The sequence below is a fragment of the Bombina bombina genome, chromosome 9 (genome assembly GCF_027579735.1).
Source record: "Bombina bombina isolate aBomBom1 chromosome 9, aBomBom1.pri, whole genome shotgun sequence".
NCBI lineage: Eukaryota > Metazoa > Chordata > Amphibia > Anura > Bombinatoridae > Bombina > Bombina bombina.
The window spans coordinates 149,872,495-149,898,088 of NC_069507.1; the positions used below are offsets into that span (position 1 = coordinate 149,872,495).

The 25,594-nt window shown below is 37.4% G+C and overlaps 1 protein-coding gene across 1 annotated transcript in view; it reads left to right on the top strand.

The window, feature by feature from the left end:
- LOC128640465 (cilia- and flagella-associated protein 46-like) overlaps positions 1-25,594 on the top strand; it is a 638,812-nt gene that overhangs the window by 553,239 nt on the left and 59,979 nt on the right. Inside the window, exons 60-63 of the mRNA XM_053692944.1 lie at positions 2,683-2,762; positions 13,630-13,690; positions 13,795-13,830; positions 15,265-15,364. Coding sequence (XP_053548919.1) covers positions 2,683-2,762; positions 13,630-13,690; positions 13,795-13,830; positions 15,265-15,364 — 277 coding nt within the window. The remainder of the gene's footprint in view (positions 1-2,682; positions 2,763-13,629; positions 13,691-13,794; positions 13,831-15,264; positions 15,365-25,594) is intronic.

Sequence of the window (25,594 nt, forward strand, 5' to 3'; positions counted from 1 at the left end):
TAGTCGTCCACCATATCCAGGACATTAGATATTAGGGTCACAGTTATCAAATCACAGGCAATCACGGTTCCATACTGTCAACCAATTATTTCAGTGAACAGACAGCAGACTCTGCATGTCAGCTGCCCACATGTAACATTGCACAAATATTTCCATGTGCAGCGCCAAGCAAGCAGGCTTCAAAGCAGCTTCTACTACTTGATAAATGGAGCCCTTAGTGTTAAGCTCTTGTCTGTTTCACGCTGCTTTTTGAGCACACGTGGTGCAGTTAGTCTGCACAAGCAAATTATGAAACAGAGGACTACTTCTTAAGCAGTTTTCCACCTCAGTCGTGTTGAACTTAAATTATCTTTGACTCATACAGAATGATTGACAAGCCCTGCTCTTGCAAATTTGCATGATGCCTGAATGGCCATGAATGTAGGCATAACGGTTTGCCCACCTGCAGAATGGTACACGTGGGAGCTTAGGCACTTCCATTACCTCTCTATATCCTCATCATGCTTTATGCCTCAGTCAAAACTCGGACTTCCTCTGCAGGGTGCAGACTTTACCTGCCCTTTTTTTTTTAACCCATAATTCTTTAGCAAGTGAGTCCTAATAAATGTATTCTAATATGAATCTCCTTAACCATGAGCTGCTTCTTACTACATAAAAAAAACATTTAAAAGATGGTCCAAATAGTATAAATACTTCTCATACATAATGTATAAATTGGATCTAGTTTCTTTCACTGCATGACCAGGTATCCCAGTACCTTGCTCTTCAGGGCAAAGCTGTGTACCTACTACCCTTTCACAATCTTTTCTTCAGTGGATCAGTCCCTTTGAATGTAGGCTCCTCGTTAGTATTAGGTTTTTTGAGAAATGTGTTACATAACAGTTTAGTAATAAATAGATAAATACCTCCACAAAAAAAGTTAAATATATGAAAGATGGTTACATGGGTAATCTTGCAATTACACTGTAATTTTTATTATGTTTATTTTCATATATTACCAGAATGCAATATAGATAGACGTTAATAAAGGAATAGAAAGAGTGTGTAGGGTCAAAATGTGTAACCTTTCATGTAACTGCAAAAACTCACACTAAATGATTTTCTTTACTTCATACATTATGAGACAGGTGTACTGAGAGCTTTAGGGATTGTGCAATATAATTTGATGATTATCTGCAGTGGATTCCCATTGCATATATAGCAAACGCACAGATCTCTCCTGCTTATTAATCTAAAAGACCTATTTCTCCCAAATATACAGACAACTCAACCCATTTGATGGAATAGTACAATTAGTAAAGACTCACAACTACATTTCTAATTTGGAATATTTAGTGCAATATATTACCAGTTTTTAAATATGATTTTAAATAAAAAAGGCAACATATTTTAGTGCACAAAATACACACTTAAGTGCCCTCTGATGTTCACATTCTAGAGTGTGCTGTGCCCTACATCAATGAGTGTTATATAGTTTCATATAAAAAAAATCTCCAGTTTTTTTCAAAATGCACACTTATTCCTTTAGAATGCAGACCAATTTTCAAGGATCCTATGGATAAGAATCTTGAGACTAGAAAGTCATATTTTGACCAATTTTGAGAAGGCATAGTTTTAAAATGTTATGGACATGTGGGGTGTATATTTACTATCAGTTACAAGATACCTTTGTAATGAACTCTGCATTCATTCAGATTTAAATGGGATGATAGATCAACAAAAAGAAAGATGCTCTTAATAAATTATAAAATATGTTAAAGTTATTGAACATATACATATAATTAATATAATGATCAGATTACAAATAAAGGAAGGAGGTTAAAGACCACTATATAACAATGAAGTATATAAATCAAAATAGCCCCAATATATCTTAGACAATTCTTCATCTGCAATAGAAGAAAAAAAAAAAAAAGGAAAGTATGTATTGGACACATGATAATTTTAAATCTCTCGTTGGCAGAAATACATAAAGAGAGCTAATAGTCATAATTGTAATGTTATCAGTGAATATTAGCACATTCTCACTCTGGATAGGACCAAGGGTGAGACCCACAAGTATAGTCAAGCAGAATGGGTAACCCATGTAAAGAAGCAAACTCGTCTAGCATGGCTGCCAACGGTTGGCCAATGAAAGTACCAGGGGATAAACCGCAATGTAGTCAGGATCAGGCACAATTTGCCAGAAATTTTATTATTTTTTAGACAATACTATTCAATCACAGAGTATGGATGATTGGCGTGCAGTAAGTTAGATTCAGGCAAAAGATTATCAAACTACTTTTAAACATGCAGGTGGTCTAGAATCAACAATATTTATTATGTTCTTTAAAGTATTTAAAATGTATAGCCATTACTCTTTTTGTTCATTTTTAAAGGCAAACTGAGCAAGAGTTGCATCATCACATTAGACTTTGGCAAATATACAAAACATATTTATTATAAAAAGTTTAAATTACTAAGAATGTGCAAAGTTTTTAAAATATGCAAATCTTTGTGGTTTTTGGATTTATTGTTTATCTTTATAGCTACACACATAGATAGATGGATAGATAGATAGATAGATAGATAGATAGATAGATAGATAGATAGATAGATAGATGATATCTCTATCTTCTAACTTTGTTTTATTTATATGAGGTTGACCATTATATATCCTTACATTTCCTATTTCTTTAACAGAAGAGGATGAAGCTAAAAGAGATACAAAGAGTGGAAAAGACAGAAAGCCAAAGTCTGGACAAAAAAAGAACATAAAGATTGTGAGTATGTCATTAAATAATTTCACATGATACAATCTGTATCAATCCATTAGTTTTAGCTATGTGTAATTAAAATTATGATTTTTTGTTAGCTTTCTTTACTATGTTACTCCAATCAATTTGTAGCTTAGTTAGAAGTTCTGACAAATCTTTATTTCCTACATTTGGGTTAGGGAAGCATCAGCAAACATTTTGAGAAACATGCAGATCTCAGGCTTTCTGTCGGCATTTATCATTGAACAAGCAGTTCTTGTGAACTGCTTGTGCAATGCCCCCCCTGCAGATTCCTTTAGACCACTGCTTCATAACTGCTGTTTCCGGCGAGCCTGAAGGTTCGTGCGGAAACCGTGGCATAAAGCTTCATTCGCAGCTTGATAATTCGGCCCCATAGGCTCAATATTCAATATAGATGATGATGACTGACAAAATAACAGTTAGAAGTCACAAGTAATTATTAGACTACCGTGTTTTCTAATGTATTGTGATAGTCTAGAATTTGAAAATCATTAGAAAATCCTTGTAAAGAATTCTTCCATCAGCTTGAAAAAAGACTATCATGCTTTTTAGTTAATGACACTTTGTTAATCAGAAGTGTATGTTTCCTTTCTAATAAAGCTTCTATACTGCGTTTGGTAAATATATTGTGTTCAGGAATACTGAAATGATATTGGTTCAGTTTTAACTATGTACCCTACATCAGCATATATTTGTGAGATTATGCCACTTTAAGGCTTTTTCTTGTTTTATTCATACTATAAACTGGTCCCCTATTATGGTTAAATGGACATTAAAATCAAAATTAACGTTTCATGGTTCATATAGAGCATGACTGTGTCGGAAGAGTGGGTCCCCAGGCTCACTGGTTTCCCTTATTCTGTGTTTTGGAGCTTGCCTCTCATGCATGTACGTGTATGTCATTAACAGTGGTGTATTGCTATTTGTACAAATTATGTCACAACCCAGTGTACAAAGAAAGATTTTCAAAGTCCCTGCTTAAAAGACTGATTTGGAAGTAGAAAAAAACAACCCAGCGCTGAGATCTAGTACACAAAGCTGCTGTAAAATAAAAGGTTTCCCCACAAAACCTTAACAGTGCTAATATAGGAGAATTACAGAAACTGCAGATTAGTAATGGATTACAGCTGCGCTGCCCAAAGGTAGCTTAATGTGTAAAAAAAATGGCTTTTTTAAGGACCCTATATAGGTAAATTATAATGTTTTAATTAAACTCCTTGGTTAAAAGAATACATAAATCACTGTGCATAGTGGTAGTAAATAACAATAAAAAGCACAAACAACAACAAAGAATGTTCACATTAAAAGGGCATAAATAGCACAGAGCACATACTTATATATACCAGTATTAAAGTGTTTTTTGTAGCAGAGAAGCAGTCTTAATATTTAGCAGTCTTATTCAGCTGTTAAAAGTTTGTTGGTTAATTGTATGTGAAAGCCTTGTTAAGCAGCCAGTATTAGCTGCATTTGTTTGAAGTCATAGAGCTGCAGAGGATGGGCGAGAGATAGGACAGGGAAATCTTTTTAAAGCATATAAAATTCACAACGGCAAGGTGTACATTTATACTTACACCGGAAGCCGTGTGTTATCCTCCTGGGATCGTATCAGGACCTCAAATCAGATGTTTCCCCTCTAGGGTCTGTAGTGTTATCAGTTTGTGAAGTGCCGCTCCCGAACTGAGTTAGAGTAAACTCCTGCGGCGTCTGTTTGCTGAAAGCAGCAGGCAGTCACCATCCAAAAAACTTTTTGGATGGTGACTGCTTGCTGCTTTCAGGAAACAGACGATCTATGAATAAGGGTAATCCCGAAATGCGTAAGATGTGAAGGGGAGCCGACTTCATATGTCTGTACTATATCTTAACCTGTAGGTGTTGTTGGTAGTGACAGGTTGAGCTGTGAACTTTTTATGTGCTGTTAGCTTTTTTGCTTTTTCTTTTTAATCAAATGAAATAAAGCTGTTTTTAGGAGGAGCCGGTCTGGGACTTCATTATTCTTTGGATGTTCCCTAGTGAGATCCTAACTGACCAAGGGCCGCAATTCATGAATGAATTGCTACAGTGTCTCTGGGAGGTATGCGGGGTGAAGCACCAGCGCATAACCCCTTACCACCCCCAAACTAACGGGTTGTGTGAGTGGTTCAATGGTACCTTGAAGCAGATGCTGCAAGCTTTTATGGAGGCTGAAGGGAAGGACTGGGAGATTTACCTGCAGCATTTGCTGTTCGCGTACCGAGAGGTACCACAAGAATTTACCAGGTTCTCTAACTTTGAGTTGCTATATATGGGTGCAGGGTGCGGGGACCTCTAAACTTATTCCGTGAGGGATGGGAAGGGGAGACTACCACTACTGATCTTTCTGTGCCCCAGTATGTGGTAGATCTCAGAGACCGGTTGGAATCGCTTATGGGGTTGGCACAGGTTAATCTCAGGGAGGCTCAGACCAAGCGATAAGCTTTGTATGACCAGCATGCCGTAGCCGGACATTCATCCCAGGTCAGCAAGTGCGTGTTCTAAAACCCACTCTGCAGAACAAATTAATGGCGGCCTGGTCTGGACCGTACCCGCACCGATGAATGAGTGAAACTATGTTGTACAGTTAGATTTCAAGATAGGAAGAACAGGGTATTACAGGAAATTTGTGCCCCAGTATAGAGCCCTGGCCAAACCCCTGACAGATCTGACCAAAAAGCGACACCCCAGTCTGGTAGCCTGGTCTCCCGTCTATGAAAACTCTTGAGGCGCTGAAGACCGCGCTGGCTAGTGCTCCAATTCTAGCCACACCGGACTACAGCAAGAAATTATTGGTGCAGACTGATGCCTCAGACTATGGCATAGGGGCTGTGGTCAGCCAGGTGAGGGAGGAGGGCAGTGAACACCCTGTTGTGTATTTGAGCAGGAAACTGCTACCCAGAGAAGTGGCTTATGCCACTATTGAAAAGGAATGTCTAGTGTGGGTGCTACGCAAACTGTAGCCCTATTTGTACGGCCAGACCTTCACTGTGATCACGGATTGCAACCCCCTGAGCTGGCTGCAAAGGGTGTCTGGGTAGAATGGTAAATTACTGCGATGGAGTTTGGCATTACAATAATTAAATGTTTTCAATTCAGCATAAAAAAGGCAGTGAGCATGGAAATGCGGATGGACTCTCCAGACAGGACAGCCCCAATGAGCCAGTTTCCACACGCAGGGTCGGGCGAGTCAAACCGCCGGATGAGGCAGTCGTAACATTGCCCTTATCTTAGGGGGGAGGTGTGACGGAAGAGTGGGTGCCCAGGCTCACTGATGGGGGTTGGGCCCACATGGTTTCCCTTATTCTGTGTTTTGGGGCTTGCTTCTCATGCATGCATGTATGTCAATAGCTGTGGTGTATTGCTATTTGTACAAATTATGTCACAAGCCAGTGTACAAAGAAAGATTTTCACAGTCTCTGCTTAAAAGACTGATTTACATATCTGAGAAGGCTGCTTCAAAGCAGAGAGTTAATTACTCATGGCAGTAAATCTTCTAGGGACAAAAGTGATATCTGGTCCATCTATTACCCTCAGATCTGGCACTTCAAAAGGCTGCATTTGTACATCCTCAGCCAGACTGACTACAATCTCAGCAGGTGATCAGGGGGTGGGACTGACAGCTGTTAACAGTGATGCCCCTCTGTGGGTTGAGTTACGATTGGTTGCTAAGATCATTGCTAGGGGGCATGTTTTGAGCTGACAAGAGAGATGGGCAGTTTTTAAAACCACTTGGGGTGGGAAAAAAGAGAGAGTTATTCCAAGTTGCCTAAACTATTCAGGGGTCGATTACCCAAGAGCTCTCTAAGGGACTATAACAAGACTGTGCAAGAGGACTATTTGTATTTACCTGGATTCTACTGACTGTGGCTGATAGAACAGGGTAGTTTTTCTCCTAGCCCCAAAGTGAGTGTGTTATTTCTGTATTTTGTGTACTTCTGTGTGTTTGCCTATTTCAGCGAATAAAGTACAATTTATTTCACCATCCGTTTTGCTCATTGAAATGATCCCAGTTAAACAACAGTATAGAGTGCTGGTCTCCCATGACAGTGACCTTTTAAGATACTTTTTAATTTACTTTTATTAGCAATTTTACTTGGTTTGCAGCCTTTTTTAGAAGGCATACATAGGTATGCTCAGGAGCTGCAGTGCACTACTAAAAGCTAGCTGGTGAATGATGGCTGAGCTAATATGCCTCTTGTCATTGGCTCACCAGATGTTTTCAGCTATCTCTCAGTAGTACACTGCTGTAGCAACTTTAACTATGTATTTAACTCATTTACATGTGTTTAATATGCAGTAATATGCAACCAGTAGGGCAATAAAACACTGAGTTTCTGTCATGCTTACATAGTTTTTTTTCTAATACTTCTCAAGTAGAAATGCACAAAACTAGATTGCTTCCATTTTTATCAAACAGACATTGATCTAAAGTTATGTATTATGGTTTGACACCCTCGTATTGTATGCAAATATGTCACTTTATTGTTTCATATTATGTTCAAATAAACTTTTGATTTAAACTTTCTACATCTTTCAGGTTAGGAAACAAAATGTCTGCTGTTGGCGTGTTTTATATATGATTTACTATTAAAGGGATACTAAACCTACATTTTTATGATTCAGATAGATCATGCAATTTTAAGCAGCTTTCTAATTTACTCCTATTATCAATTTTCTTCACTCTCTTGCTATCTTTAATTAAAAAGCAGGAATGTAAAGCTTAGGATCTGACCCATTTCTTTCATGTAATTAGCAAGAGTCCATGAGCTAGTGACGTATGGGATATACATTCCTACCAGGAGGGGCAAAGTTTCCCAAACCTTAAAATGCCTATAAATACACCCCTCACCACACCCACAATTCAGTTTTACAAACTTTGCCTCCCATGGAGGTGGTGAAGTAAGTTTGTGCTAGATTCTACGTTGATATGCGCTTCGCAGCAGGTTGAAGCCCGGTTTTCCTCTCAGAGTGCAGTGAATGTCAGAGGGATGTGAAGAGAGTATTGCCTATTTGAATTCAATGGTCTTCCTCTAGGGGATCTATTTCATAGGTTCTCTGTTATCGGTCGTAGAGATTTCTTCTCCTACCTCCCTTTTCAGATTGACGATATACTCTTATATACCATTACCTCTACTGATTCTCGTTTCAGTACTGGTTTGGCTATCTACTATATGTAGATGAGTGTCTTAGGGTAAGTAAGTCTTATTTCTATTTATGACACTCAAAGCTATGGTGGGCACTTTATATGTAAAGTTCTCAATATATGTGTTTAAACTTATATTTGCCATGATTCAGGATATTCAGTATTCCTTCATTCAGACTGTCAGTTTCATTTTGGGAAAATGCATATAAATTTCATATTCTTACCTTCAATTTTCAATTGACTTTTTTACAAAATTGTGGGCTGTTAGGCTCGCGGGTGCAGAAAATGCTTCTGTTTATTGCGTCATTTTTGGCGCTAGACTTTTTTGGCGCAAAAATTTCGTAATTTTTTTCATAATTGCGTCATTTTTGACGTATGTGTATTGCGGACGTTTTTTGGCGCCAAAAAATATGGGCGTCATTCTTGGCGCCAAAATGTGTGGGCGTCATTCTTGGCGCCAGTTTTTTCACATTATTTCATTCTCACTTTTCAGTTGCTTCTGGTTGCTAGAAGCTTGTTTCATTTTGCTTTTTTCCCCATTCCTGAAACTGTCATTTAAGAAATTTGATAATTTTGCTTTATATGTTGTTTTTTCTATTACATATTGCAAGATATTCAAAACACTGTTCCTGTATCAGAAAATACTGAGGGATTCCTGATGACTGATATCAGTCCTACCAAAACTAAGTTCATTTATTTTAATGTTATGAATGTTTATCTTTAGCTATGGTTTGTAATAAGTTATTATGATAAACTTTTACATTCAGAGTCCATTAGTATTTATGCTTTATATATTGCTATTCTTTTTATATCTTATGTACAAGATATATTTAGGAATTTATAAGAATATTTTTCTGATTCTATTCTAAAGGCTTTGTCTGCCATCCCGCCTTCTAATAAAATTTTTAGGTCTTTTTTAAACTTCTCATTTAGTTGATGAAGTTTCAAATGACCAACAACATACTAAATTATCCTTCTCTGATGGTGTGTTTTCTCATTCAGAATTTTATTCATCAGATATTGACACTAACAAATCTACTTTTTTATTTTTAAATAGAGTACATTCGTTCTTTGTTGAAAAGGTGTTGATTATTTTGGATATTGAAGTAACTAGTTCTTTTGATTAAGACTAGCTAACATTTAAATTCTGCTTATTAACCTTCTGTGGTTTCTTCAGAGGTTTTCTCTAGTTCCTGATACTAGGGAATGGAATAGGCCGGGAATATCTTTTATTCCTTCTTTAAGGTTTTTAAATTGTATCCTTTGCCGGCAGTTTTTTTAAGTTTTGAGGAAAGATTCCCCAAGTTAATGGGGCTATCTCTACTCTTGCTTAACATACTACTATTCCTATAGCAAATAGTATTTTTTTTTTTTTTCCTTCAGATGGGAAACTTGTATCTTATTTTAGGAAAATTTTTTATTTTCAGGTACTTTTCTTAGACCTGCGATTTATTTGGCTGATGTTGCAACTGCTTCAACTTTCTGGTTGGATACTTTAGTGCAACAAGTATCGAATTATGATTTGTTTAGCATTGTTAAGTTGATCAACATGCTAATAATTTCATTTGTGTCGTCATTTTTTTGATATTTTCGCAAATGAGGTTTAATCTATGTCTTTAGCTATTTTAGCTAGAAGAACTTTGTGACTTCAATCTTGGAATGCTAATTTGATTTCTAAATTCCATATTTCTTTTTTTCCAAGGTAATCAATTATTTGGTTCAATTGGATTCGATTCTTCTACTGTTACTCTGGGCTTCAAGATTGAGCTCTAAGACTAAATCTTAAGCTTATATTAGTTTTTTTTTTTCTTACTAAGGAACGGAATCCTATTTCTTCCCCAAGTAACATGTTTATAATTGGAAGTTTTCTTCATTCAATTTAAGCCATTTAAAATATCAAAGTCAGCTCCCCAAATTTGCATGTAGGTGGGGTTCTTATTCCAGCTTAGCTGGTAAGGGGCATGTTAAGATTTTTTAAAGATTGTTTGGTTCAATTCGGTCCAAACTTCTTAGATTTGGGTACAGAATAGGATTCAGAGTAAAACCGCCTGTGAGAAGTCTTTTTTTCTCTATCATATTCCAGCTATTCCAGTAAGGCTCACACTTTCCTGAAGTGTGTTTCAGACCTGTATGTATTGGGTACTTGTGAAGCGCAGCTGGTCACCTGTTGGGGCTCAAGGTGCTGCTCAGACCTGGAGTTTTCTGGGGTATTTATACCAGTTCCATTTTAGGAACAGGGTTTGGGGGTTTTATTCAAAACTATTCATTGTCCCAAAGATAGAAAATCTTTTTGAATTGTCATAAGTGTACCATCTTTTAGAATGGTGTTTATATGGTCTATTCTGCCTTTTGGTCAGTGAGGACATTATTTGTTTACAATAGATACAATAGATGCATATCTTCATTTTCTGTTTTCATTCAGATTATTTTCATTTTCTGAGATTCTCTTTTTTTGACAAGCATTACCATTTTGTTGCTTTTACTTCTGGTCTAGCGACAGTTCTAAGAATCTTTTCAAGGTTCTCAGTGTTTCCTTATTTGGACGGTCTCGTGGTACTGGCTCAGTCTTTTTGTTCTGCGGAATCTCATACGATTCAACTTTTGTTGTTTCTTCAAAGACATGGTTAGAGGATCTTTTTATCAAAAGCTCTTTGATTCCTCAGACAAGGGTCACCTTTTTTAGGTTTCCAGATAGATTGTGTCAATGTCTTTGTCTCTAGCAGACAAGTGACAATTTTATTGGGTTCCGTTTGTCGGAACCTTCAGTCTCTATTATTTCCTTCAGTTGCTATATGTATGGAAGTTTTTAGGTCTCATGACTGCAGCATTGGATTCGATTCCCTTTGCTCATTTTCATAGGAAACCTTTCCAGTTTTTTATGCTGAATTAATGGTGCAGGGATTCTAGGATATCACTTTTTATATCTTTAAATCCCAATGTTCAACTATCTTTGACTTGGTGGTTAGATCACCATCATATAGTTCTACGGGTCTCTTTGGTTCATTCAACCTGGACCATGATCACTACAGACGCGAGTCTTTTAGGTTGGGAGGCTGTCTGGGGATCTCTGTCAGCACAAGGGGTTTGGAAATCTCAGGAGGCGAGATTACCATTCAATATTTTGGAACTCCGTGCGTTTGTCAGAGTTCTTCAGTTTTGGCTTCTTTTTGAAGAAAGAGACGTTTATTGTTTTTCAGACAGACAATGTCACAACTGTGGCGTATGTCAATCATCAGGGTGGGACTCTAAGTCCTTAGGCTGTGAAAGAAGTATCTTGGATACTTGCTTGGGCTTAATCCAGCTCCTGTCTAATTTCTGCGGTCCATATCCCAGGTTTAGTCAATTGGGAAGCGGATTATCTCTGTCAATCAAGCTTTACATCCGGGAGAATGGTCTCTTTACCCAGATGTGTTTTTTAAATTGTTCAGATGTGAGGGCTTCCAGAAATAGATCTGATGGCATTTCATCTAAACAAGGAACTTCCCAGGGGCCTATTCAGGTCCAGGGATCCTCAGGCGGAAGCAGTGTATGCATTGACACTTCCTTGGAGTTATCAATCTGCCTATATTTTTTCGCCTCTGGTTTTTCTTTTTAGAGTGATTTTCAAAATCATCAGGGAGCAATCTTTTGCGTTGCTGGTGGCTCCAGCATGGCCACACAGGTTTTGGTATATGGTTCTTGTTCGGATGTCCAGTTGCCAATCTTGGTCACTTCCATTAAGCCCAGACCTTATATCTTAACTTTCGTTTTTTTCCATCAGGAACTCAAATTATTAATTTGATGGTATGGAAATCTAACGCTTAGTACTTAGTCATAGAAGTTTCTCTGACTCAGTGAATAATACTATGTTGCAGGCTCGTAAATCTGTGTCTAGTAAGATTTATTATCGAGTTTGGAAGATTTACATCTCATGATGTTCTTCTCATAAATTCTCTTGGCATTCTTTTAGAATTCCTAGGATTTTATAGTTTCTTCAGGATGGTTTGGATAAGGGTTTTTTTCTGCAAGTTCTTTGAAAGACAAATCTCTGCTTTATTCTGTGCTGTTTTCACAGAAAATTTTGCTAATCTTTCTGTTATTCATTGTTTTGTTCAGGCTTTGGTTCGTATCAAGCCTGTCATTAAGCAAAATTCTCCTCTTTGGAGTCTTAATTTGGTTCTGAGGGCTTTACAGGCTCTTCCATTTGAGCATATGCTTTCTTTGGACATTAAAATTACTTTCATGGAAAGTATTGTTCCTTTTAGACATCTCTTCAGCTAGAACAGTTTTTGAATTATCTGCTCTTTCTTGTGAGTCTCCTTTTTCTGATTTTTCATCAGGATAAGGTGGTTTTGCTGTCTTCATTTAAATTTTTACATAAAGTTGTGAATTCTAACAACATTAGTAGAGGAATTATTGTCCCTTTCTTGTGTCCTAATCCTAAGAATTCTTTGGAAAGATTCTTACATTCTTTGGATGTGGTAAGAGTTTTGAAATATTATGTTGAAGCTACTGTTTTCAGTAAGACTTCTAGTCTATTTGTTTTCTTTTCTGGTTTTAGGAAAGGTCAGAAGGCTTCTGCGATTTCTTTGGCATCTTGGTTAAAGCTTTTGATTCATCATGCTTATTTGGAGTCGGGTTAATCCCCGCCTCAGAGGATTACGGCTCATTCTGCTAGGTCAGTTTCTACTTCCTGGGCTTTTAAGAATGAAGCTTCTGTTGATCAGATTTGCAAAGCAACAACTTAGTCTTCTTTGCATACTTTTACTAAATTCTACCATTTGATGTTTTCTCTTCTTCAGAAGCAGTTTTTGGTAGAATAGTACCTCAGGCAGCTGTTTCAGTTTGATTCTTCTGCTTATAATTTCAGTTTTTTTTCATTATAAAAATTTAAACTTTTGATTTGGGTTGTGGATTAATTTTTCAGAGGAATTGGCTGTCTTTATTTTATCCCTCCCTCTCTAGTGACTCTTGCGTGGAAGTTCCACATCTTGGGTATCTGCTATCCCATACGTCACTAGCTCATGGACTCTTGCTAATTACATGAAAGAAAACATAATTTATGTAAGAACTTACCTGATAAATTCATTTCTTTCATATTAGCAAGAGTCCATGAGGCCCACCCTTTTTGTGGTGGTTATGATTTTTTTGTATAAAGCACAATTATTCCAATTCCTTATTTTTGATGCTTTCGCTCCTTTCTTATCACCCCACTTCTTGGCTATTCGTTAAACTGAATTGTGGGTGTGGTGAGGGGTGTATTTATAGGCATTTTAAGGTTTGGGAAACTTTGCCCCTCCTGGTAGGAATGTATATCCCATACGTCACTAGCTCATGGACTCTTGCTAATATGAAAGAAATGAATTTATCAGGTAAGTTCTTACATAAATTATGTTTTTTAGTTTAGAACCTGGGTTATGTTTGCTTATTAATTAGCCAAATGTAGTCACCAATAAGCAAGTGCTATCCAGGGTTCTGAACCTAAAATGGGCAAGCTCCTAAACTCCTACTTTTTAAATAAAGATAGCAAGAGAACAAAGAAAAATTGATAATAGGAGTAAATAAGAAAGTTGCTTAAAATTGCATGCTCTATCTGAATCACAAAAGAAAAAAATGTGGTTTAGTGTCCCTTTAATAGTTCATGAGATAAAATTAATATTTGTAATACTTTATATTATTCACAATCTGTAACACAATGTTTTTTTTTCTCTACTTTAGGCACCTATTGATCGTACGTTACCGGCAAACTGCATTTCCCTTGATACTCATAAATTTAAATGTATCCTTTCAAATGCGCACTTTTTGCTTCCTTCTCAAATGATTTTATCTGTACCCATATGGGCAAATACATCACTGGTTATTTTTCTTAACAGTTTCTATTAGATATTGTGGATCCATATAATGAGGAAAATGAACCTGGTATGATATGTAGCAAAACATTTCTCATGTTTGATGTTATTGTTGGATATCAGGAGCAAGCATATTTTTCACACAAACAAAAAATAACAATCCAAAGTCCACCTACATACATAATATTAAAGCACCTTCATTAAAAGCGACATTGTACTGTACTTAGAGATTACTATTTTACATTTATTTTGTTATTTCAAATAGCTGCTTTTGCCTGTATAAACTGATACCTATATTAAAATTTTCAGTATGGCAGTATTGACTATAGGTAAGTTATGAAAACAAGGAGCAGCAGCAGAAATTAACCTCAGTGAGGGTGGGTGGAAGAGACCAGAGCATCTGAAAAAGTGTTCCTGCAGCTGCTTTGAATACAATAAACTCTTATCTGCTTATCTTATCTTTATACGGACATTAAACAAATTTAAAAAAAGAAAGCACAGCAAATATTGCGTTTATGTCAATACTTGTGTTAAAATCTTGATTGTAGAGTCCATTTTTACAGAGATTTTCAGCTGCTCTTTGCTGTGAACATTTTATTTTATTATTTTTGTGACGGGGGTCAATACAGACATTATTTTCTGTACAAAATTACATTTAAAAAAAGGCTTGCAGCAGGAGGAGTCTATAAGTATGGAACCTGTGGGTGTTAAATCAAGTTTTGCACAAGAGTTCAATACTTTGCATATAAGTAATATCATGTTTTAAAAGGACAGTCTACACCTTAGTCATCTTAAAGTCTCACCTTAGATTAAGCTGCAAATAGTCTCCTGCACCCTTTCTATATCATGCAGCAGTAACAGTAAAAAAGTTATTTTAAATTGACTATTGTTTCTGGCACTTTAAAATGGCTACCATGCTCAGCCAACTGATGACATCATGATCTTGGCTGCATATGGCATCTAATCACAAAAGACTCACTAGTTGGATTCAATAGACTATCAATGCTATTCAGCAGTGTGCCTAGATGTAGCCCAGATCGTGATGTCATCAGTGGGCTGAGCTTGGCAGCCTCTATAACTGGCCAGAAACACCATTTATTTTAAAATAACTTTTTTACTGTTCCTGCTGCGTGATATAAAAAGGGTGGCAGGAGGCGTTTGGCAGCTTAATCTAAGATAAGACTTTAAGATGACTAAGGTGTAGACTGTCCCTTTAAATAAAGTCTTTGACATGGTTTAAAAATTATATTGTTTACCTTCCCTTTAAGTAACGAGTTAAACTTCAGTATTTGTGTTATAAGTATTGCAGCTGATTCAAATCCTGTGTATTGTATGTAAAAAAAAAAATAACATATCTATTATTCCTTACAAATGTTAAAGCCATTAAAAGTTTTAGAATATGTTAATTTTTCTAAATATATGACATTTCCTTTATACTTACTAATATTAAAAAATGCAAATATAAGTAGCCTAAATTTTCATTTAACTTCTTTTCTTCTAAAAGAATTCAGTCCAGGCTTTAGAATGAAAAGAGTTATTGAAAAGTACAATCAACAATTTACACCACTTTGGGATGGAATAATAGGCAGTTCTCGTGTCCCAAGGTTTGTACTTACCTAATAATACAGTTTTTTTCAATAATGTATTTTTCTTATCTTTTTAAGGGACATTAAAGTATTTTTATATATGCTTAATATGCTTTAGCAATTAACCACTTTATTATAATAGATCTACAGAAAACTGTATTAAGAATTTAAAAACTGTAATTTGGTTATTCGTTTCCCCAGTCTTTGCAGTTTCACTGTGAACCAGCAATGCACATTTGAAAAGCCTTTGGAACATGTTTTTTTTTTCTATCTCCTGTGCTTTAGCCAGTTAGAATCAGTTGCAAATGAGCACCTGTATTGATTTAAACAATCACAGTGTTGCATGCAGCAGGGTAAGACAAACAGCACCATAGTTATGTATGATATACTTATTCCCATAAGTATATTAAAAGAAAAATGGGTATAAAAATGATTGAATGCATATTGCATTTTTTTCTTGGCTAACCCTCGTAGCACTCATCAAGAAGGGATTCCTTTTATAGACAGACTGTTAGCCTCTAAACTCTAATATTTTTTCCAGGCACTTTTGTTATTAGGTATTTTCTTACACATATGCACTTTGGGATAAGATTTCTTTATGTATTAACTGGTGTTTGAAGAATGGTAACAACATCATTGTGGGGCATATTTATCAAGCAGAAGTTATGAAGCAGCGGTCTAAAGAGCGTATGCTGTCGGTATTTATCGATGTGCGGCGGACATGATACGCTACTTCGTATCATGTCTGCTCGCCTATTAATAAATATGCCCCTATGTGTTTTAGATGCTCCATGTATTATGCTTACACTTGTACTATTTCAAGCAATTATGTTTTTTGAATCAATATTTTTTTTTATTGAGGTTGTTAGAACATACTAGCTTAAAGGGACAGTCTACACCAGAATTTTTATTGTTTTAAAAGATAGATAATCCGTTTATTACCCATTTCCCAGTTTTGCATAACCAACACAGTTATAATAATATACTTTTAACCTCTGTGATTATCTTGTATCTAAGCCTCTGCAAACTGCCCCTTTTTTCAATTCCTTTGGACAGACTTGCAGTCTAGCCAATCAGTGCCTGCTCCCAGATAACTTCTCGTGCACGAGCACAGTGTTATCTATATGAAATACGTGAACTAACACCCTCTAGTGGTGAAAAACTGTTAAAATGCAATCTGAAAGAGGTGGGCTTCAAGGTCTAAGAAATTAGCATATGAACCTCCTAGCTTAAGCTTTCAACTAAGAATACCAAGAGAACAAAGCAAAATTGGTGATAAAAGTAAATTGGAAAATTGTTTAAAATGACATGCTCTATCTGAATCATGAAAGTTTATTTTGGCCTAGACTGTCCCTTTAATACAATATGAGACAGTAATGCAAAATATAATTTACTTGGCTAATATAAATGATTACACATTTTAAAGGACAAGAGCCTATGAAATAGAGAATAAATAATAACATCTCAAATTACTGAATTGCAACCTCTTTTGTTATCCTTTAAACAGTCCTCTTAAACAACAAAGGGTCACTCTTGTAACTAGGAAAAACAGAAACATTCATAGAGGAATAGCAATGATAAATTCGGTCACTCTTGGAACATGATAAAATAGTAAAAATAAGTTGGTGGCACATGATAAAGAGTAAATACAATGGTAATATCTAAATACAAAAATGAAATAGTGATTTGTAAATAAAATGAGAGTATCAATATCAGTGAAGTTGAGCACTCAGCATAAAACATTGATAAGCGCATATCAAGAGAACCACAAATTCTAATTATACATGGATACTTGAAGAGCAAGAAATTGAGTGGTTTTCTTAAACTATTTTGATGCAAATTAACTAGTATGAAATGTATAGTAAAGGTAATAAGAGAATAGCTGTTTCCCCTAATATTCAGAACCTTTTGTTTTTTAAATGTATAGATAACCAATAGGTTATATAATACATAATGGACAAAGCAACCGACTCACAATATTGATCTGTAATTATGGAGTTACCATAGCCTGCATTAGCTATATATATGTAGGCATATTAGGATTAAATCAAATTTCAAACTGGCTGTCGTCAAGTAAGTAAATCCTATGTATGTAAAGACTGGGTGACGTATACAAGTCTAAACAAATATGCAATCAATTAACTACAACTGACTGGGAGATCATCACAATCTGTCTTTGGTCTAATCGAACAAGTTCTCACCAGATTCCATTAATTACAAGCGTCCTCCAACCCCAGTTTTTGTTATAAATACCCATACAAGTATAGTATTGTGCAGGGATCTGTGACTGCTATTATTAGTCGAGGTGTAGTCTATAACAAGTCTTTCAGTTATGGTTAGAGGAGTAGCGTTTAAACATAGTCAATAGTCATAAAGGACCTGTCATATACACAAAAACATCTTAGTAATACTATAATAGGAACACTATGTATAGTAGCCTTATCTTAAAAAGTATAAGATCATGATAAAGTACCCCAGGTGTAAACTAAGAAGTTTTTTGGCCAGCATAAGGTAAAGTATTTTCAGCCAACAATAGAAAACCTGAGCTAGTTAGCATACAATTATGTGGCATAGACTAGAAAGCAGTATGAGTATATCAATGCCCCTATATTTCTTTCTAGATATTCTGTCGCTTGCTATGTAAGAGGCCACTTATATATCTTTAGGTATAGACATTATTTGGCAAGTAATAGATAAAAAGGGCTTATGTTAGGGCTTAGTATGTCTCAGTTACATTCTTTATAGCCCATAGACCTTAGATTTATTTACAACTAGAAACTGATAAGTGCAGTTACACACTATGAGATCAAAACTGTGAGAAGCCAATTGTAAATTTTATAGTAATCAAGATAGCGGAGGAGGACTGTGCCATAGAATAAATAAAAGGGGAAAAAAAGAAAGTATGTGGTAATACCTTGGTCTTACTTCTTAGTATGTGAGACCCAATACGTTTAAATCTCAGCTTTTTCTTTGGGAAAGATCAAATAAACGTTGATACCCCACTTGGAACCTTAGGGTAAGTTACATAAGGGCTTCACAAGTAACTAGGATATCATTATGGATATGTAAAAATCTGCTAGTATATACAGGTAATGAGAATGTGGGAAATTTCCCTATAGGAAGCAATATTATAAAGGTTGGTTGTTGGGAAGAGGAGAGGAAATAATCACCATTACATTGTGGGTGAATCACCTTTGAAACCCTTAGAGAAAAAATAAAAAGTGACAATATTCACATATCCCTATCTCCAGTTAAAGCCACAAATATATTAGAGATTGTACCAGTGATCACAATTATAGAGAATTATACATGCGCTGTAAACTAGGGAAAGACTGTATACATAGTTAAAGGCAAGCCTATTCATATGCATAGTACTGTACACTACTTGCAAAATGTGAACGATAAACATCATAAGGTTGTCCAAAGAGTAAACAAGTGATTAAGTTATGTGTATAACAATAAGGACCCACATATCAAACTGCACAGCTCTCATTAGGGTGTCCAAAAGCCAAAGTTATAGAGAAAACTGATGCAAGGGCGGGAGAATGAGGCCTCTGCTGCAAAGCCTCCAATATCACCCAACTCCAGCTTTTGTACAGCTACTGGGAGGTAAATTACACTTAAACTGCAAAGCGATCCAATATGGTGTATAGTCCAAACCCAGGTAATAGCCACATAGCATGTTGGAGTCCCCTCACAGACACAATCTCAGGTTAGGAAGACTTTGCCCATATGGTACACAGAGCCCAGGGTCACTTACGATGGGAGTAGTGATCATCGGTTCCCCGATCATGACTGACACAGCGCTGCAATTCCAAACCGGTGTAGAACGACCATCTGTTAAGGCTGTGTGGTCACCCTGAGGGCTGTTGAAATTTATGAGGCGGCTATTTGAGCTGGATGTTTGAATCGTCCCTTTTAGGTGCAGCAGGAAGTCTCCCAGTTGCTCTTTAGGAGTTGGACAGTCCACTCTCCGGTCTCTAAAGTCTCCGTCTTTTGACGTGCCAGCATAGCTAGAAGTGTTAAATGATCGAATCTTTGAATCATTTTGCACTCAAAATCCTGTAAAACCTTGTTAAAGATGGCACAGAACTCTCTTCGTTTCATCCAACCTGGACCTTGATCACTACAGATGCAAATCTTTTAGGTTGGGAGGCTGTCTGGGGATCTCTGTCAGCACAAGGGGTTTGGAAATCTCAGGAGGCGAGATTACCATTCAATATTTTGGAAATCCGTGCATTCTCAGAGTTAGTCAGTTTTGGTTTCTTTTTGATGAGAGAGACGTTATTGTTTTTCAGATGACAATGTCACAACTGTGGCGTATGTCAATCATCAGGGTGGGACTCTCAGTCCTTAGGCTGTGAAAGAAGTATCTCTGATACTTGCTTGGGCTAAATCCAGCTCCTGTCTAATTTCTGCGGTCCATATCCCAGGTTTAGACAATTGGGAAGCGGATTATCTCTGTCAATCAAGCTTTACATCCGGGAGAATGGTCTCTTTACCCAGATGTGTTTTTTCAAATTGTTCTGATGTGAGGGTTTCCAGGAATAGTTCTGATGGCATCTCATCTAAGCAAGAAAATTTCCCAGGTACCTATTCAGGTCCGGGGATCCTCAGGCGGAAACAGTGTATGCATTGACACTTCCTTGGAGTTATCAATCTGCCTATATTTTTGCTCCTTCTGGTTCTTCTTTTTAAGAGTGATTTTTCAAAATCATCATGGAGCAATCGTTTGTGCTGCTGGTGGCTCCAGCATGGCCGCTCAGGTTTTGGTATATGGTTCTTGTTCGAATGTTCAGTTGCCAACCTTGGTCACTTTCATCTAGGCCAGACCTTATATCTTTAGATTTGTTTTTTCCGTCAGGAAATCAAATTATTAAATTTGATGGTATGGAAATTAAAACGCTTAGTGCTTAGTCATAGAGGTTTCTCTGATTCAGTGATTAATACTATGTTGCAGGTTCGTAAATCTGTGTCTAGAAAGATTTATTATTGAGTTTGGAAGACTTACATCTTATGATGCTCTTCTCATAATTTCTCTTGGCATTCTTTTAGAATTCCTAGGATTTTATAGTTTCTTCATAAGGTTTTGTCTACAAGTTCATTGAAAGGACAAATCTCTGCTCTTTCTGTGCTGTTTCACAGAAAAAAATTGCTAATCTTTCTGATATTCATTCTTTTGTTCAGGCTTTGGTTCGTATCAAGCCTGTCATTAAGCAAATTTCTCCTCCTTGGAGTCTTAATTTGGTTCTGAGGGCTTAACAGGCTCTTCCGTTTGAGCATATGCTTTCTTTGGACGTTGAATTACTTTCATGGAAAGAATTGTTCCTTTTGGCCATCTCTTCTGCTAGAAGAGTTTTTGAATTATCTGCTCTTTCGTGTGAGTCTCCTTTTCTGATTTTTCATCAGGATAAGGTGGTTTTGCTGTCTTTATTTAAATTTTTACCTCAAGTTGTGAATTCTAACAACATTAATAGAGGAATTATTGTTCCTTCCTTGTGTCCTAAATCCTAAGAATTCTTTGGAAAGATCCTTACATTCTTTGGATGTGGTCAGAGTTTTGAAATATTATGTTGAAGCTACTAAGATTTCAGAAAGACTTCTAGTCTATTTGTTATGTTTTCTGGTTTTAGGAAAGGTCAGAAGGCTTCTGACATTTCTTTGGCGTCTTGGTTAAAACTTTTGATTCATCATGCTTATGTGGAGTCGGGTAAATCCCCGCCTCAATGGATTACGGCTCATTCTACTAGGTCAGTTTCTACTTCCTGGGCTTTGAAGAATGAAGCTTCTGTTGATCAGATTTGCAAAGCAGCAACTTGATCTTTTTTGCATACTTTTACTAATTCTACCATTTAGGGGGTCGATCCGATAAAAATCGTCGCCCGCAAAAGTCGGCCACGCCAATAATTGCGCGGGTTTGGTATCCTATATACGGCGTAGCCTAGAAGTTACGTGCGTATATTTCTGCCGTCGCCCGTAGTTTTTTGGGCCATAGGCAGGTATACCAAACCCGCGCAGTTTGGTATCCAATATACAGCATAAGGACTTACGTGGCGAAAATGGAGAAATCTTACTCCATTTTCACCTCGCCACAAAAAGCAGCCGTAAGAAGCCTTACGCTGACTATTGGAGCCCCGTAACTCCCTAAACTGGCTGCTAAAATAAACCTAACACCTAACGCATGCGCAATGTCTATCTCCCTGTCAACCGCGATCCCCCGCCGCAATCCATAATAAAGTATTTAACCCCTAAACCGTCGCCATCTACATAAATTAACCCCCTACTGTGAGCCCCTAAAACCGCCACCATCTAACTGATCTATCCCCTAATGTGAACCCCTTACACCGCCGCCATCTATATTAAAATTATTAACCCCTAATTTAATCTACCTACCCCGCCGCCAGCTATATTATCTATATTAACCCTAAGTATATTATAGTTAATATAGTTATTACATTATATATATTAAAGGGCCACTGTAAGTAAATATTTTCTATGCCTGTTACTAACTAACTACCCCAAATACGCTTTTTATCAATAGCATTTCATTAACATATCTCTACCGTATATCAGAAATCTTGTCTGCAAATTTAATTGTTTTCCAAACCCACTCCGTGGGTATCCTTTGCTCTGTACCAATCCGTTTACAATACCTAGGTTTCAAAATGGCGCTTTAAACACAAAGTTATTGGTTTAAGTATTTTGAACACACAGCGCTGAAAATAGTGGGCAGGATAACGTGACATCATCGGCGAATAAAAGATATAACTTTTAGAACGTTATGAAACTTTGTTTTGGAGAAAATATAGGTCAGTAGGTTTTAATTAATGTTTATTAACTTTAATATGTTAGTTGTTTAGCTTAAAAATTCTAACAGAAAGTAATCCTTTAACTATATTAACCCTAATTATATTAGGGTTAATATAGTTAATATAGTTACTATAGTATTTATATAAACTATATTAACTCTATCTAACCCTAACACCCCTAACTAAATTCTTATTAAATAAATCTAATTCATATTATAAACTAAAATATTCCTATTTAAATCTAAATACTTTCCTATAAAATAAACCCTAAGATAGCTACAATGTAATTAATAATTACATTATAGCTATATTAGGGTTTATATTTATTTTACAGGTAAATTGTTTTTTTTTTTTAAATTCTATTTTTATTGGGAAAAAAAAAAAGAGAAAGCTATCCAGTACAAGTTGAAACAAGGTGTCCAAGACATTACAGTGACATAAAAATCAATCATTGTACATTACAGTGCATACAGTAATAAATTTATGAATCAGATTTCTCAATCCCTTTAACCTTTAGCTTTTTCTCTCTTGCTATGATCCAGCAAATAGTGCAAACTTTTATTAACTATATAAAACTCAACCAGTAACATTGATCTGTTCAGTTAACTGTTAATTAATCCAATCAGGCAGAGTGCGTAAATCTTGGGTATACTCTGTGTGGGGGGAAAAAAAAAAAAAAAAAAAAAAAAAAAACAACAAAAAAAAAAAAAAAAAAAAAAAAAAAAAAAACCAGTTTATATCGCGATTCTCTCTCTCCCTCCCCTTCCATCACCCCGCATCTGGTACAGGAACCCCCATTCACCTCTCAAAGAGGCCGAGAGCATATACTCAGTGTGTGCAAATGGAATCAGTATTTGACTTTGGGCCTCTAAGCTTAAAGTTACAATATATTCCCGCCACTTATTTATGAAGTGTTTAAGTCTTTTGTTAGTGTCCATCTTGGTGTCTAGCTGCTCAATAAGCATCTGTTTGTGTAGGGTGCGTTTAAATGTGGTAAAAGCAGGGGCATCGCTTTCAGTCCACACCTTTAGGATAACCTTCCTAGCTATTAGAATGATGGTAGTGAGCAGGGGGACAGCTCTAGGTCTCTGCTCTCTCCACTCCAAAAGACAAATTTGTTCTATGCCAATTTGAACTCTAAGCTTCAGGACTCTGTTGATCCAAAAGGAAATCTTACCCCAGAATTGTCCAACTCGCGGGCAGGTTAGAAAGTAGTGGATAAAATCCGGGTCACTAAGTCTGCATTTACTACACTCGTTCACCATCCCAGGGTCCCACTTAGATAGTCTCCTTGGAATAATATAGTCCCTGTGTATCATTCTAATCTGGGATTCTCTAAGAGTCATGGACAAGGTAGCCTTTCTAACAGTTTCTATGCTCTGCTGAATCGCTTCAACAAGGTCCTCCCTGCCCAGGCTGTCCCTCCACTTGTTCCCCAGCAAGGTCAGAGTTTTGGATTCAGTTGGATTTAGTAAGGTTTTATATATCCCTGAAATGGTGAAGTTACCCATTCGGAATGAGGTCAGTGATGCACCAAATGCATGTTGCTCCCAAAATTTTGGGTCATCCCTGATCAGTTGGGTGACATAATGACGCATCTGGAGGTAAGCATAAAAGTGAGTTCTCGGCAGTCCGTATTGGGTCTGCAATTCAACAAATGACTTTACACATTTCCTCGAGAGGTCTAGAGCATCTCCCACGAGATTCAGTCCCCTGCCCTCCCATATGACAAATGGAGAGGTGTCTATCCCAGGAGGGAAGTTAGTATTGTTCCTCAACGGAATCATCCTCAAGGACACGCACCGTCGATTTAGATGGCCGAGGGCAAGGCGCCACGCCCTCAGCACATCTTTGAATAAGATACTCTCCCGTATCTCCATTGGGATGCTGTTAAGTGGGGCATAGGGTAAAAATGACAAGTCTAGCGCCTCTAGGGCGTGATTCTCTAAGTCAGGTGAGTAGAAGTGCTCCGTCTTTAACTGCCAATCCAGCATGAGACGGTTGAGTGCCGCCCAATTGTACAGTTTAAGATTGGGTAGGCCGAGGCCACCCTGTAGGGGATGAGCGTATAATTTCGCAAGTGCTATCCTAGGCTTACCGCCTCGCCATAAGAATTTCGATAGAGCCTGGGTGTATAACATCATGTCCTTCTTAGTGATTAAGAAAGGTACCATTAGGAGGGGGTACAGGATTCGTGGTAATATTACCATTTTTATCAGGTGTACTCGTCCTGTGAGGGAAACTGGTAGATTTTTCCAGCCATCCAGAGTCCGTTCTATATCTCGACACACTTTCGCAATATTAGATTGGTAAAGAGTTTGGGTGTTGGTAGACAATTGGATACCCAGATAGGTCATGGTGGGTTGGGCCTCTTGGAAAGGATATGTCACTGATTGGGCTTGATGTTTTCGTAGCCACAAGATCTCTGATTTGGTTTTATTTATTCTGTAGCCCGAGAAGGCCCCAAACGCCTCGATTGTTGCCAGAATCTTAGGGACATATTTTGCTGGATGCTCTATAAATAGCAGCATATCATCCGCGTAGAGTGCGAGGTGTAATCTTGTTTCCCCTATCGCGATGCCCGGATATATCTTGCGCAGCTTAACAGCCAAGGGCTCAAGGGCTATATTAAAAAGGAGGGGTGAGAGGGGACATCCCTGACGGGTGCCCCTCTGTAGGATGATGCGTGGGGAGAACAGACCATTGGCCATGACATGGATCCATGGTGCTGAGTAGACGTTATCCACGTATTGGAGAAACGAGCCTGAGAAGCCAAAGCGTCGTAGCACGTCAAGAAGATGGCTCCATTCCACTCTGTCAAAGGCCTTCTCTGCGTCTAGGGACAGCAGGAAGGCCTCCGATTCCCCCCTAACACTCCGGGTCTCAGGTCCGGTCGTAAAGTGTGCTATCGCATGCAGCACCCTTCGCACGTTCGTCACCGAGGTTCTGTGGCACATGAATCCAGTTTGGTCTGGGTGAATAACGTCTGTCAGAATTATTTTCAATCTATCGGTCAAGATTTTCATTAATATCTTGTAATCCGAATTTAGAAGGGAGATGGGGCGGTAGGATTCGGGTAGGCCAGGGTCTTTCCCAGGCTTTGGAATCAAAGCCACATGTGCCATTGTAAATGCTTTAGGGGGGGACAATAGGTCTTTATAATATAGATTAAATAGGTTAGTTAGAATTGGCGTGACTTGAGGCTTTAAAAGTTTGAAGAATTCAATGGGTAAGCCGTCCGGGCCTGCGGTCTTCCCATTGGACATTGAGGAAATAGTTTTCAAGATTTCCTCTGAGGATATTGGGGCGTTAAGGGCCGCTAGCTGCTCGTCTTTAATTTGTGGCAAATCTATGTCTCTCCAGAAAGCCTCGATAGACTCCTGAGGAGGCAGCTGCTGACTAGCGTACAGAGTGGAGTAGTATTTCGCCAAAGCTTCCA